Source organism: Melanerpes formicivorus, unplaced genomic scaffold (genome assembly GCF_026170545.1).
Source record: "Melanerpes formicivorus ecotype bairdi unplaced genomic scaffold, bMelFor1.0.p_v2 SCAF_21, whole genome shotgun sequence".
NCBI lineage: Eukaryota > Metazoa > Chordata > Aves > Piciformes > Picidae > Melanerpes > Melanerpes formicivorus.
This window is the reverse complement of record NW_027142373.1, coordinates 7,092,432-7,107,500: the sequence shown is the minus strand read 5'-3', so window position 1 is coordinate 7,107,500 and position 15,069 is coordinate 7,092,432. Positions and strand designations below refer to the sequence as shown.

General features: G+C 48.5%; 1 protein-coding gene across 6 annotated transcripts in view; it reads right to left on the bottom strand.

Annotated features, from left to right (window-relative positions):
- TBC1D16 (TBC1 domain family member 16) overlaps positions 1–15,069 on the bottom strand; it is a 34,602-nt gene that overhangs the window by 5,848 nt on the left and 13,685 nt on the right. For 3 of the 6 annotated variants that reach the window (XM_068151282.1, XM_068151280.1, XM_068151281.1), the window contains exons 4-8: positions 4,800–4,997; positions 4,007–4,154; positions 2,495–2,689; positions 1,676–1,824; positions 775–909 (exon numbers count right to left, since the gene is read on the bottom strand). In XM_068151282.1, coding sequence (XP_068007383.1) covers positions 775–909; positions 1,676–1,824; positions 2,495–2,689; positions 4,007–4,154; positions 4,800–4,997 — 825 coding nt within the window. The remainder of the gene's footprint in view (positions 1–774; positions 910–1,675; positions 1,825–2,494; positions 2,690–4,006; positions 4,155–4,799; positions 4,998–15,069) is intronic. The other 3 variants (XM_068151283.1, XM_068151285.1, XM_068151284.1) reach the window with 3 other exon arrangements.

The following is a 15,069-nucleotide window of genomic DNA, read 5'->3' as shown; positions in this document are numbered from 1 at the left end:
TGGGGAACAAGAACTCTGAGTAGCACTTAGCAGCCTAAGACAATGCATTTGAAGAGAACTTCTCCAGCTCCAGTTCTCCAGCCACAGTACAGGCCATTGGGAGCAGTGCACCGGGAACAAGCAGCACCGCTCATCTCAGGTACAAAGACACAGGAGCCCATTGTGAGGTGCTTTAACACCTACAGATAAACCCTGCTGCAAGCATCGGCCCAGTGAGAAGGAGAAGGTTTTCAATACACAGACACCAAAACAGAAACAAACAAGCAGTTACAATTTAAAAATATTTAAGAGGCAAGAAAGGAAGGGGAAAGGTGATGCTTACACATCCATGGGACTCCAGGCTGTGTGGTTAGATGAAACCCAACTGCTCTACAGACACACACCCGTAAGTCACACAGCCACGAAGCAGACTCTGGTGCGCTCGTCCTCAAGTCCACCAGGAGAATCACAGACCAAGGAACTGCCCACGACTCTGCTGCAGCACCCACGACCCTCCCACAGCCAGCTTAGACCTTTCACATGACCATGTGCAGGGAAGACAGGGGATGGCAGCAGGGTTGTTATATCCAGAAGCCAAGGGCTAAAGAAGCAGTGAAAGCACTGGGGGAGAAGTTCTTGTTTTGGCATCACTTGGTACTGGTCACCATACACATGGTCATCTTCAGCATTCTCAAGGCAGTGAGCCAGCAGCCTGGCCCATGGGGGCTTACTCAGTTTTCTAAACATTTCTCTACAGAACCATGTTGTTTGGGACACTGAGATCAGAGCCTTCACCTCATGGTTTCCACGTTTGGGTTGCCCTCCCCTCGGAAGAACTGGTTGCTGCGGTCGGTCCTCACCACGTCTTTATCCACCGTGAACTGGACCTTACGCCAGAAATCCTTCTGCTCCTCTGGAGTCATTGAGAGCCTGCAGATTGAGCAGCAAGAGGAGTGTGTTGCCAAGAGGGGGAGATGATTGCCACAAGGAACAAAAAGCCTTGTTTCAGCTTTTGTTAGCAGAGAAAACACCTACTCCTGTGTGGAGTTTTGTCATCACCTGGAAAACAGACAAGCAGGTGTGTCCAGAGCAGCAGATTTTCTGTCCACATGGATTACTAGAAAGAGCCTTCCAGGTTCTAAATGTGAGGACATGATGTTTTGTCTGTGATAAAATCCACTTTAGAAGCAGTTGGATTCTGCTCTCCACTGCTCCTTGAGGCTGGCACACCAGAACTCACCTCTCTGTTACAATTTTCTCCTCATTAATGATAACAATATTGTCCCTTCTCCAGCTGGAATGCACCCACAACTAGTTTACAACATGCAGTTCTTGCAGTAGTAACTTCCCTGAATTAGATACCCCTTCTTCTCCCCTATTTTTACACCTAGATATCTTGATAAAGAAATAGAAGATCCCATTTTCGCCTCCAGTGTCCTAAACCAAGCATGCTGTGTGAGATATGCTTCCCTATGTGGTACTGATGAGCCTCTGTGAAGAGCACAAGCTACTATCTCCAGACCCTCAGGGGCTCTGCTCTGCCTGACACACCTCCTTCACCATCCCTCTTATTTCTCTACTCCTACTGGTTTCTCCTGCAGCAAAAGATGCAGAGACTTCATGTATCACCATCAGTATTCCTGTGACGTCAGGCATGAGGAGAGATGAGGAGGGGAGGATGAAGCTGGTCCCTTACCTTTTCTCCTGGATCTCGAAGTATTCCTTCCTCTTCTGCAGTCTCAGTGCCTCTCTCTCTTCCGAGGTGGACTCATAGCTGTAGTAGTGCAGCAAGAAGGGCCACACCTCCCCACGGATGGAAACATCAATCCCACCAAAGAAAATGGCCTGGAAGAAGGAGCAAAAGTTATGACTGGTACAGTTTGAACGTTCTCCAAAACACCAACAAGAAACTTGCCCGCTACTGTGCTCCGGTGGCTTTGCAGTTCCTTGCTGACAAGTGACGCCTTGATTCAAGCTCCTGCAATTTGCACATGTTTAGAGGGAAAGTGCTGGCCTTCTATTCCCAGACGAGACACAAATCGGGCTCATTTCAATGTCAATAACCCCCCCTGGAGAGGCTCTATGATTAACGTGTCGTTCTCATGTCACGGCTTAATCCTCAGGCCTGGAGACACCGCGTTTCACTGCAAACTTCTCTCTCAGGACCTGGACCCAGTGCTCCCCTGCACGTTTCCAGGCAGTAATCTCAGTTTTCCTCTCTTTGATTTGTTCACACCGCGTTCTGTGAACACGTCGAGCAGCGGGCACTTGGGTTTACTAACTCCAGCTGGCAGCAGAAGCTGGACAGCTTGTGCTCCGGGGTCGGGGAGATGCTCTACTAGGCTCATCTGCAGCCCCAGCAAGACCTCCAGCCAAGCTATGTCCATCTTTCTACATTCAGATGCCCACTCCTTGCCCCGAGCAGGAAAGCAAACTCGCGCAGCTTCCACCAAGGCGCTCACACTTTGCAGCAGGAGAGAAAGGATCAAACCCACACCAGTAGCTCTCCTCTCACCTTCTGCAGCTTGTACTCCTCTTCCACCTGTCCAGACTCGTTCAGGTGATGGAGCCAGGCAGACACATCGAGACGCTTGTAGGTGTTCTCCTCGGGGTGGGTTTCGGAGGAGGGCAGCTTGGGGCGGCGGATGGAGAACTGCATACACATCCTCTCATCAGTCAGCTGCTGAACCAGGGGAAACAAACCCAAAATCTGGAGGCAGGAGCCAGGGATAGCAGCAGAAACCCAGTGGTTTTCAGAGCAGGAAAGCCTTTTTTTTTCGTTTTTGCCTGGTTGATGTAGGACTCAGAACTGAGGTTGTTGCACTTGGGGAGGGTTGGAGTTTCCCGCCCCTCCCCCCGCCCCCAAATCCCAACCATTACCCCAGCAAAAGTGATAAGAATAATTAAAAATCTTGAGTGCCACCAAACAGATTCACCTTGGAATGAATGAATGAATGAATGAATGAATGAATGAATAAATCAATAAATAAATAACAAATCGTTTCCATTCCTCCCCCAATCTTATCCCTGACCTGAAACTGAATTAATGCTGCTTACAGCAAAACTTCACCCTGCCAGGAATGCCTGCAATAAATTACATATGATTGGCCATATACAAAGGGATTGCTGTTAGGCAAGAGGGGAAGTGCACTGCCAGGCTCTCTAAGGGCACTCCTGATCCCAGTGCAAGACTGCAGCTGACATTTAATTTAAAAATCAAAGGTTGTTCAATGCAAAAAGTGAGCCCAGGCGACCATAATAAGAAAAGCAGCAGGGGGCTCTGTGGGAAGGATGGAAATTTAAAAATCACTGTTTCTAATAAGCACATACAGTATCTTAAACAGATAATTAAAGAGCTCTTATCACATTTGTATGTAGATTGAACAAAATATGGCACGGTGCCTTGTCAAAACATTTTCCGGAGCGGTGTGCTGCGCTTCACAAAATGGATGAAAGGCTCCGAGAGAATTTCAGACCTGCCACTGCAGACTTCCCAGCCACCTTCCACGCCTACAGCGCATTGCTGACCTGTCAGGGCTAACAGAACAGCCACCTGAGCAACGCTGCTGGATTACCTTCCCCCATAGTCCACAGGCAGACCAGGAATGGATGGGGATAAGCAAGCACAAGTGAGACCTCAGGGCTGACTTGCATCCTAAACAACGGCAAACACGTCGTAGCTTCCTGCCTGACTTGGTGACGTGAACTCAGAGCTTCTTTACCATGAGGGTGGTGGAGCACTGGAATGGGCTGCCCAGGGAGGTGGCTGACACCCAATCCCTGAAGATATTCAAGGTTAGGCTCAGCAGGGATCTGGGTAACCTGATCTAGTTGAGAATGCCCCTGCTTACAGCAGGGGGGTTGGACTAAATGACCTCTGGAGGTCCCTTCTGACCCAGACCTTTCTATGATTCTGTGATTCTATGATTCTATGATTCATTTCTCCATCACACTCCCCTGGCTAAAAACCTACATGTGAAATACCTGCTGGGAACACCCTCTTTGCCCATGAACCTTGCTCAGGTACCTGGTCCTTGAGATGGGTCTCCGTACAGTACTTCCACTGCTGAAACACCTCAGACAGTTTATCCAGGCCACCATGGTGAAAATGGAAGATCTTGTACTGGCTCTCCCTGCTTGCAACAACCAGCTGGCCACAGGTACATGCCTCATCACTGTGGGACAAAACAATGGGGACAACCCTCAGGACAAAGAAGGGTTGAGTAGGAAGCAGAAAGATCAGATGAGGAGCAGGGAAGGGAGAAGGTACCACAGAAGTGTTAAGAAGCTGTAGATAGAATAGAATAGAATAGAATAGAATAGAATAGAATAGAATAGAATAGAATAGAATAGAATAGAATAGAATAGAATAGAATAGGATAGGATAGAATAGAATAGGATAGGATAGGATAGGATAGGATAGGATAGGATAGGATAGGATAGGATAGGATAGAATAATAGATTAAAATAGGAAAAAATAGAAGTGGCACTTCAGGACATAGTATAATGTTGGGTTATGGTTGGACTCAATGTTTTTAAAGGTCTTTTCCAACCTTAATGATTCTGTGATTCTATAGATGAAGAGATGTCTTCCACACTTCCAGGTTACTTGAGACACTCTTGGTAGGAAAGCTAAGAGCAGCCTTTACTTTTCTAGGCAAGAAAATCCTAGGCTCTTCTGGGGGAGGCTGACACTTGCTTTCCTGGAGACAACCATTAGGGAAAGAATTCCAAGGGGGACTGTAGAAGCCATCTGTCTCCAGAGCCCAGTGTGCACTGATCCAGAGCACACACTCCTAGCACACACAGTAAGACCTCACCTGAAGAAGAGGCGAAGGGATCGCATTTGTCCCAGGTCCACTCTAAAGACACCACAGACCTGCTCCAGGGCAAAGACCTTCTGCTGCTCATCCCATCTGGTGCCCTGTGTGTGCCCATTATTCTCCTGGAACTGGGCACTGGTGTCAAGGCTGGAGGCAGAGCTGGTGGAGCAGTTCGTGCGATTGTCACAGGTGTCCCTGTAGACAAGAGGAAGAAAGTCCCCCCCAGGACATCAGCCAAAGGCTGCAGTTGCAGGCACCACACAGACACTCCACACTAAAACCTTTTGTCAGAGCTCTAAAACTGGAATTCCCTGCAGGGCTGGGGAGTCAAGAGCTGACAGCCCACATAAGAGACTAAATAATCTTAATTTAATTCCCTAATTTTTATTTAATCCCCCCAAATGATCCTGGTTTTGGTCTGCTCCTGAATTCCACACAGGACTGGGGAGAGCTGAAACTGTTCCTCAAAACACTGACTTTTGACAAGACAAAATTCAGAAGCCCAGTATGGGAACAGGCCAGAATGTCCCCTGATCCTTTGGTGCAGCACAAGGACTGGTTTGGGGATCCCAGCAGTACAGCAGGCACTTGCTGGCTCTCCAGCCCATACCACAGAGCCCTTCAAACCATTATGACTTGGGACTGATGAACCCTTTGGATGGTAAACCTCAGGCCACTGAAAAACCATGATTGCAGAACTACCAGTGCTCCACAGCCTGTTTCAGCAGCACTCAGTGAATAACTTCCTAAGGAAGAGACTTGTTCCACAGCTCAAGTGACCTCCTCATGCAGCTGCTCCATGCCCAGCGAGGGACAGGAGGAGTGAGCACATTTTGGCAGCATCACCAACCAAAGATCTCATCTGACAAATTCCTTTAGTGACCAATAACATCCATAGATATTTCCCCTGCACTCAAGTTTCTCACTGAGCCTTTGCAAGTGGACCTGGATTCATGTGTATGAACTTCAGCCAAATGGTTTCCACCCATAAGCTTGAGATTTTGGTGAGTTAAGGAGCAGGAAATCACACATGAGCTCTCTATACCCACCTAAAGCAGAGAGTGAACCCAACCAACTTCCAATATGCAAGGAGCTTCCCAGGCCCCAGATATTTATCTCTAAGAGCAAACTTCAAGCTGAAAGTCCCCAGATGCCCACCACCAGCCCTGAGCCCAGAAGAAAAATATCACTGCTTTGAGAGTGAAGTGAATCTGCAACTGTGACCCCTTGATTCTTAAAAAGGCCAATAGATGTGAACAATCTCAGCACAAGCTCTGAATGGGTTCTGCTGTGAAATCAGGGTTTGCAGAACAAGGGCAGTAGCAGGTATAAAGCCAGCCCCCTGCAATGCCACTTTATGCAATGTTTTCTAATCCGCTTATCTAACAATGTAGGCACTGAACGCTGAAAATCACACACTCAGCATGCATCTGCAGCACACCACATCAGTATGCTTTCCAAGCCTGCCTACAGTGCCTCTTCCATGGGGAAGAGCCTTATTTGCAGCATCTAACCCATGGTTCAGGTCATTGCATTCCAATGGACAGGTCTCCGGACATCCCAGTTAGTTGTGGGTGAAATGTTGATGCGAGTCCCCTGTGAGCTGCCCGGTTCAGAGGTGTGACCCAAAACCTCCGCGCCCACACGCATGGGGAATAAATCCCTGAGTCCCCTTCTCTACTCCTGCAGCATTATGTAGATGAGACCAAGTCTGGTTTACTTGCAGCCAAGAGTGGCCTCACTCCCCTGCTCATGAAGTTCTGCTGCTCTGTTTTTCAGAGAGAAAGCATCAAAGCAAAACTCCCATTCAAGCCCTTTGGAGGTTGAGGTCTTAAAAGCGAAATGGCAGTGTCACCATGGGAGCAGGGATCACTCAGCATACCCAAACTCACTCAAAGAGGAATGACAGCAGTTTTTCTGGGTTAAACATCCAGTCTACTGGGATAATTCCAGTAGCCAGGAATACTTCCAGTCCCAAGCACTGTTGGTGAGGCCTCACCTGGAGTGCTATGTCCAGGTCTGGAGCCCTATGTCGAGGTCTGGAGCCCTCAACATATAAAGGACACGGACATGATGGAGCAGGTCCAGAGGAGGGCCACAAAAATTATGAGGGGGTTGGAGCACCTCTGCTATGAGAACAGGCTAAGGGAGCTGGGGGTGTTCAGCCTGGAGAAGAATAGGCTCCAGGGAGGCCTAATAACAGCCTTCCAGTACCTGAAGAGGGCCTGCAAGGAGGATGGAGAGAGACTGTTTGCAAAGGCCTGCAGTGAGCAAGGGCTTCAAACTAGAGAAGAGCAGATTTAGATTGGATGTTAGGAAGAGATTCTTTACTATGATGGTGGTGGAACACTGGAACAGGTTGCCCAGGGAGGTGGTTGGGACCCCATCCCTGGATATATTCAAGGTGATGCTCAACAGGGCTCCTGGCAACCCGATCTAGTTGAGGATGTCCCTGCTGACTGCAGAAGGAGTTGAACTGGATGACCTTCAGAGGTCCCTTCCAACCCAGACCATTCTATGATTCTATGATCATCTACACCATTATCTGCACCTTGGGAATTTTTCCATGTGGAAACGAAGCCTTACTTTCTGATACAGCTGCACAATATAACAGCTTCTAAAACATGCAGTATCTGGATCAAAGGTTGGGCTAGATGATCACGAAGGTCTCTTCCAACCAAGGATATTCTGTGATTCTGTGATTCATGTTAATGCAAAAGTATGAGGAGTCCTGGTAGGAGACACTTGTGCTGGGCTGCTTGCTGTAAGCAGCTGGTATTTGTGGAGCAACACTTCATAACAGCCACAGCTGGTTGCACAGGATTTTCCTGGAAGAGATGACTCAAACCAGCTCAAAGTCTAAGCAGAGGCAACCAACTTTCTAAAACTCTTGCAAAGAGGAACTGGTCAGTATGACAAAGGGCTGGAAGATGGGCTGGTTGAGAGGATCACTGGCCTGCAGTTGGCTTGTCACAGGCCAGTGTGCCCATTCCTCAAGAGTATCATCTCAAGTGACCAGTGGCAGACAGACAACTGCAAGGACAGTTTCCAGTAGAGTCAGGTGAGCTCACAGCTATCCTGGGAATCGTGTAGCTCCTCAGCACCAAGTGCCAGTGCCAGCTGCAGCTCCTTCTGCTCCATAACCAAAATCTGCACCAGATACAGCAGAAGCTACCTGAAAACTCAGAGGCTGGAGAGCTCAGTCACAAAGGGGCTGGCAATGTCATACTTTCTGGAAACACTTCCTCAAGAGAAATGTTTACAGCGCTCTTTTATCCTTTAGTCGCAAACCTGCACACACATCCAACACAGGAGGACGCAATCTGATGCAACATGTGGAATTGGACTGACCCTTCCTGCCCAGCAAAAAAGCCACTGAGTGCAAGCACAGTGCCTCAGAGTGTGCAGCCAGGGAAATTCCAATGATTTCATTGATGTGGAAGATGAAATCTGAAAGAGACATCTGTGCACCTCAAGCCCTTCAGAGAGGGCCGTGAACACTTACATTCATCCACAGTGCAGATGCAGAGGGCGTCCCACCTTGTACAGTGGGGCACACTTAGTCACTGTGGAATTCAAGAAAAAAACAACCCAGCTCCCTGTGTTTAAAATTACTTTTTCCTGTACACAGGGATTGAAAGAAAAAAAAACAAAACCCAACTATTGGAAAGCTTCTAATCTGTTGGACTGCTCTAAAAAATGATTTTAATACTGAGACCATTCTCCACATAAATAATGAGCAGCAGTGTGGTCAGTGCTGATTTTGGGGATGTGGGGGACATGAGATACACAAGAGGCAAGGGAAGAATTTATTACTTGTCAGACTCTTCTATCTGTTAGATGAGGAATTTATACCAGAGCGCCCTACAAAAACAGAGAGCTGAAGCCCTGCAAGGCAAATAGCTGGAGGAACATTCCAGAGAGACTTTGGGTTGTGAGATCCAGGAAAAACAGAGAGCCAGCTAGTACACAGCACTGCTCAGCAAAACAAGAGAACAAGTGCAATGGTCCACAGGAATAAAAGGGACAGGGGGAAAAAAAATAAGGAGGATTAGCAAAACCTGAGGTAGGAAATCCATGGACATATTCATGATTCCACTTAAGCCTTTCCCCCTTACTGAAGTCCCATTATTCCTTTGTCTCAAAATACATCTCATTCCTGCTGGTGAGCAGGAACAGGAGTGATAGATGTTCTCCACTCAACAATCAACTCCAGCAATCGACCATATCTGCATTCCTGGAGTTTTTGCAGCCCCTAAGAAAGCAAGTGACTGCATAAGGCAGCCACATCCTCCTCCCTCCACATGGGAACTGTCTCACTCAGGGACAGATACCCTGCGAACAAGACTTTGGATGTGCAGTGATGTAGCCATGGAACATAACCTACTGTTGGTACACACCTACAGCATAAAGAGAGATCAACCCAAGGATTATTTCTGTTACAGAACCAGGGCAGAGACCTGCACCAATCACATGGGAAGCCTCTTTCAGCAGTGAGGATCTAATAACTCATTTTACAACATGATGTGACAAATGTAATTATAAGAGGGAAAGGGGCTGAAGATTACAGCCATGGTGTGGCAGTTCACTGAGCTGTCAGCGTGCACCACCCGGTTCCCAGAGAGCCTCTTGCCGGAGCCAAACCCTCCTTGGTTGGCTCTCCATCACCACTGCATTGAATCACTCCTTGGCTAATGACAGCTCTCCCTACAGCTTGAGCTATTCCTGCAGGCTGGCTGCTGAAACATCATTTATAGACAATAAGTATCATCATAATGTATGAGCATCCATGTAATGGGAATTACATGCCCCTTTTCCTCCCCAGGGGTTAGCATTTCTCTGTTTCTCCATTATTCCCCACAGGCATTGACCTTTTAGGTTTCTCTTCTTTCCAGCAAGGTGAAACAGCTCAGGGCAGCATCAGCTGCCTAAAACGTCTAAGACAGCTTCAAACAAACAACCCATCAATAAAAGTTCAAAGCTATCCTGAAACACCTAAAAATTTAGTGTAGTGACTGCACAAAGTGAGGTAATATCAGGCAGCCCGAACCCAAATCTATTGTTCTGATTAAAAGAGATGTCCTTGCCACTCTACATACATAACGAGTTGTGGACTGTGCTCACTTCAGCAGCCTATAGAAGATGTGCAAAAGAAAACAGATTGGCAATTTGGGGTGGGAAAAAAAAAAAAAAGAAGAAATAAAAGAGACTTGTTAAAATATTTCTGCTGGTTCTGTGTCATGTGGCAGGGCAGGAGTGGCAGGACCCCTGCAGAGGAGCAAGGCCATGCAGAGCCCCACGCTGACGGTGAAATGTTGCAGTGGCACCGGCTCCTCACACCTGAACAACGCAGAGGAGTAACTAGGTTAAGAGTTGTGTTAAATTCACCCTTTGGCTGAAAGTATTTGGCACCTTGATGTCCCTCTGCCTCAAGAGAGCCCAAACAGAAACGACTGACAGTGACCTTGGTGAGTGGGGACAAAGGTGGCAGGAGGTTTGGAGGGAAACCTAAGCAGGATTTCTGAAATGAAATGCCCCAACAGCCTCACCTGGAAGCGTATCTATGCATCTGCAAACGTGTGGAAACAAACCCAACAATTCCTCCTGGTTGTTGGGACAAACTGCCCAGGACACTACAGTGCAAAGTACAGGAATGCCAGCATGGACTTTCCAAAAGCTTGTTCCACCGGCTTGCCATTGATCTGTTTGCTTTCAAAACATAAATTTCCTCACGTTGAACTGCACTAAATGCTATTTAGTAGCTAATTAACTTTCTGTGCTGAAAACCTCCTGTAATTGCACTTCTTTCACCTTTTTTAGCCTGAGTCCTCCAGGGAACCCAAGCTGTCCTATGGCATTTGTTCTGCTCATTTCTATCTCACAGGCACAAGTTCCTTCCCGACACTGGACTGCCAATCACGGCTGCAGAGGTCACTGGAGACCAAATTAGGAGCACTCTGCCTCTGACAAACTTGCTTTGCTTAGCTTGCCGTAAAGGGAAAATAAAAGGTTATAAAAAATAATTGTATCCTTTCACGCCCAGCACCAGGAAGCAGATTCAACAGAGCTTCTAAAAGTCAGCCTGGTATTGTTAGTCACTCCCCATATTGTTAATGGTATTAACAATATCCAAAGAACGAGCTGTTTACATCTTAAAAGAGTCGGCGTCCCTCCCTCCCCCACCCCCTGCAGGAGAAGAGCAGAAGGTGGTTGGTGGTTCCCAGCCATCTACACCCCACCAGCTTGGGCTGCAGGAGGGCAGCAACTTCTACATCCACCCCTCTGACCTTGGACTGTAACAGCAAGTTCATGATCGGGCATGGGGCTCTGGATTAACATCAACTCTGGGAGCATCAGTCTGACAAATAAAACATTTTAACACAAGGAAAGAAGGGACTCAGGGAAACCCCATTATGCAGCTTTGCCTTCTGATAGGCATAATTGGTTTGTCCTTGAGAAATAAAGATCAAAACAATTTGTTGTGCTTTATGGGGCTTCTGCAATCCACTTTTACAGCACCCTGCCTGCCTTCCCAGAGCACACACATCCACCCAGGGCAGGTAGGACACAGACAGCCCACCTCTGCCACTGGTTCATCACCTCTGTCACTGATTCACTTGCTTCTGCCACCAGTTCAGCATCCCAAATTTGGCAGCCAAGAGCCAGCCTGCTTTGATTAACTACCTCTGCTGGTGCTGGGTGCTGCCCACCTGCAGGGCTTGCTGAGGAGGGGGGCAGCTGAGTGAGAAGCCTTGCTACACTGGGAGCTTTGTTGCTCCTCCTTATTCCTCCAAGTCCTCATGGGCTGAAGGGAAGCCAAGAGATTTTTAGAGGGAGCATTAGAAAACCATCCCTGCTCACCCCCAAAGGGTTTTCCCCCTAGCTGTTGTGAATTAATCCAGAAGGAAACCAAAATGAACCTGGAATTCTTGAGTTAATTATTTTGATTGTAAATGTGAAGGGGGAAAGAATAATCAGATGTTTGTAATGAATTAATGTCTGTTTTAATCTCTTGCACCCAAAGTCTGGAACATGATACACACAGACCTTTGGTTGAAAGACAAGCAAGCTGTTTTCTCATGGCTGAGGCTTTCAGGCAGGTGTAGGCTCCTTTGGTAAAACCCAAGCAAGGTTTCTCTCTGTGACTTCTTGTTGCAGCGAGGTAGCAGGGGCAGAATTAGCAGTTTGATGCTTATGAATAAAATACACATAGCTCCCGAGAAGCCAAACACAACAAATCATTTAGAGCCCAGCCTATGCTGCTCAATGATGCAAATGTTGCCTTCATTTGAAGGAAGGAAAAATAACCCCCAAAGCTGAGTGGCAGATTTTTACAATCCATACAGAGAAGGGGCACCTCCTGCCTGGGCTTTTAGCTCATTAATAAATCAATCGAAAGGCAACACTTAAAAAAAATAATTCCTTAGATGGAAAAAGTGATTTCTCAGCAAAGCCTGAAAGAGAATGTTTGCTTTTCAGCCTATTCCAGACTGGAAAAGGGGACCTTTCTTACCAGTGTTTATTTTATATTTAAAAATCAGTGGATTATTGCGTCGGTTCCCTCCCCCCCCCCCCTTTTTTTTTTCCTCCTTTCAGTTCTACCCATGCAAAAATAAAATTCCACACTAATTATGCTAATTACAATCAAGCCTTCAAAACCCTGGTCCCTTGAAAGCCCTGAAGATTACCTTTGTTCTTATATTCTTGGCTGTAAGCAATGAACTGGGAATTTCAGGGGGACTTTTCACTGACAGACGAAGTTAACCAACTCCCCGGACTCTGCGCTGCTGCTGACCCAGTATTAGCAGAGCCAACACCACCCAGAGAGAATTTCCCCATTTCCACAATACAATGAGGATTTCCCCAGGGAAGAGCTTTCTTCAAGGAGCAGAAAAGGGAGAGGAAAAAAGGAGAGCTGGCTAAAAGCATGTTTCAGAGTTATTGTAAATGCTTAATGCTGTTATAATTGTGAGGACCGAGCCAAGAAGACAGAGGCTATGCAGATTTATTTGCATATACTGTTGCACTTCTTCGAGGGGCCATGCTCTTTATTTTGATCCAGTTAACACAATTCTTTCCTCACAAAGCTGTGGATACCTGCCAGCACCATTTATCTCCACTCTCAATTCGGGTTTCTGGGCGTTACGATCGTATAAATAACAGAAGAAATGTGAGACAGCCCTGGGAAAAGGCTCTTTATTGCCATGCCTCCCGCAGCAAACCCCCGCTGCTGAAGCTGCAATGGCCAGACCCCCTCCCTGCCCTACTGCCCACCCGGGAAGTGCCCCCGGACAAGCCCACGCGGTCATTTTCTGTCAATAAATCCCTTTTATCGCGATTCTACGAGTGAAGGACACCGGGACCGGATCCCAGCCTCTCAGCCCGGGTGCACGGAGAGGGCTGCAAGCGCAGTACCGCGGGCCAAGCGCTCCCTGAAGCGGTTCTGCTGGGGCGGAACGGGGCTGGGGGGCAGCCGGGTGCTAAGCGTTAGCAGCCGGGGAGCGAACGGCCGCTCGGCTGGGGATGCCGGGCCGGGGGACAGTGGTAGGGCCGGGAGTACCGGGCCGGTGTCGGGGGGGGGGCGGCAGGGCAGGGCTGGGTATACCGAGCCTGGGGGACGGCAAGACCGAAACCCGCCGGGCCAGGGGTGCCGGGGCTGGAGGCGGCAGGGCCGAGCGGGGAGTGCCGGTGCTGGGGGAGGCAGGGCCGGGCCGGGCACCGGGAGAGCCGCTGGGCCGAGCCCGCCCCCTGGCGGACACGCCGTGCCTACCGCCCGGCTCGGCCCCGCACCCACGGTCACGGTCACGGTCACGATCACGGCTACGACCACGGCCACAACCCCAGCCTGGTCCCGAGGCCCCTTTCCCTGGGCACTGAATCATAAACCCGGAGGGTGAAGTGGTTCTTCATTCCCCCACCGCGGGGGTCTCTCCCTGGAGCATCATCCCCTGCTCCCATCACCACCCTTTTATCCACCCCCCAAAGCCCCCAGTAAAGAGCTTTGCCATCCCGCTAGCTGCGATCCCTGCTCTTGAGTTAGATATCACCTTTTTCTTCCACAGCCACCTGGCAGTGAACCGATAGATGGAGAAATCAAACCTGCTGTAATTAATGTTCTCGCTGCTCAAATATTTATCTAAAGCAGGATCCAGCCTTGTGCCTCTGCAGGCTCTTGGATCTGTCCAACCTTCTCAGTGTTGCAGCTGGTGACAACCTACAACTGATCACACAGCATAGCTGATGGCAGACAGCACAGGCTGGCTCCTCTTCCCAGCACCCAGCTCTGTACGAACTGCCTCTAAGTCCAGCCTTAGATGAAGTCGCCCACACCACGGCTCAAAGAGAAGAGAGAAAGGACTGTCCTTCTGATGGAAGGAGGATTTGGTGATGTTCCTGGGTTTGTTTTTCTTCTTGGGCATTGGTTTGGGTGCAAATGGAATTGTTTCAGTCTCTTACATCATAAATCACACCAGTTCAGGCAAGGTTCCAGGGAACTGGAGCTTGAACCAGAAGCACTGAGGCACCCTGTGCACTCATCCTCATGCCTGACATCATCAAAAGTGGGCTAGCATGACACAAGATGCTGCAAGAAGTTACAGGAGATTTGGAAGTCTGTGCCCAATTCCCCCTGGTTCTAAGACTATAATCACTTCTGTTACACAGTGATGAATTCCCAACCTCTTGATGACTCTGAAGCTCCTGCCAGTTCATGCTAATTTCAGCTCATTTCCCCTATAATTTTGCCTCCTGTTTATTCTGCAGAGGCCTGAACAACCCTAAGCCTTTCAGGTGAGCTGCCAAAACAACATGATGCAACCCTCTGCACTGTTACCACCCGCTCCCGCAGCTGCGGCCACCCTCTGTAACGCTGCGCCTCCGCTCCCTCTTGAGATGGCAATTTACTGATTAGCTCCCTGGGAAGAGGCTTAACAACAGGATGTGCAACACATCTGTAAAAATTGCATCAACTGCGACGCCAAAGGAGTTTTTCTTTGTGCTGTGTGCTTTGCCTAGGCCCTCTCTTATAGTTCTGTGCATGCACATCTGCTGAAGAACACGAGAGCGGCACCACTGCGTAGCTCCTTTGTGGAAATGTTTCATTGTTGGTATTACTGGTTGCTAAAATGATCACCTTCTTAGGAAAGATGTTTCCTTCTCACAATGATATCCAGGACCACATTGGTCACAGCGCTTCTGCTTGACCTTTAAGGCAAGTGCTGTGGAAGTGTGAGCTGGCATCTGTTCCATCACCTATGAAACTCTTCTC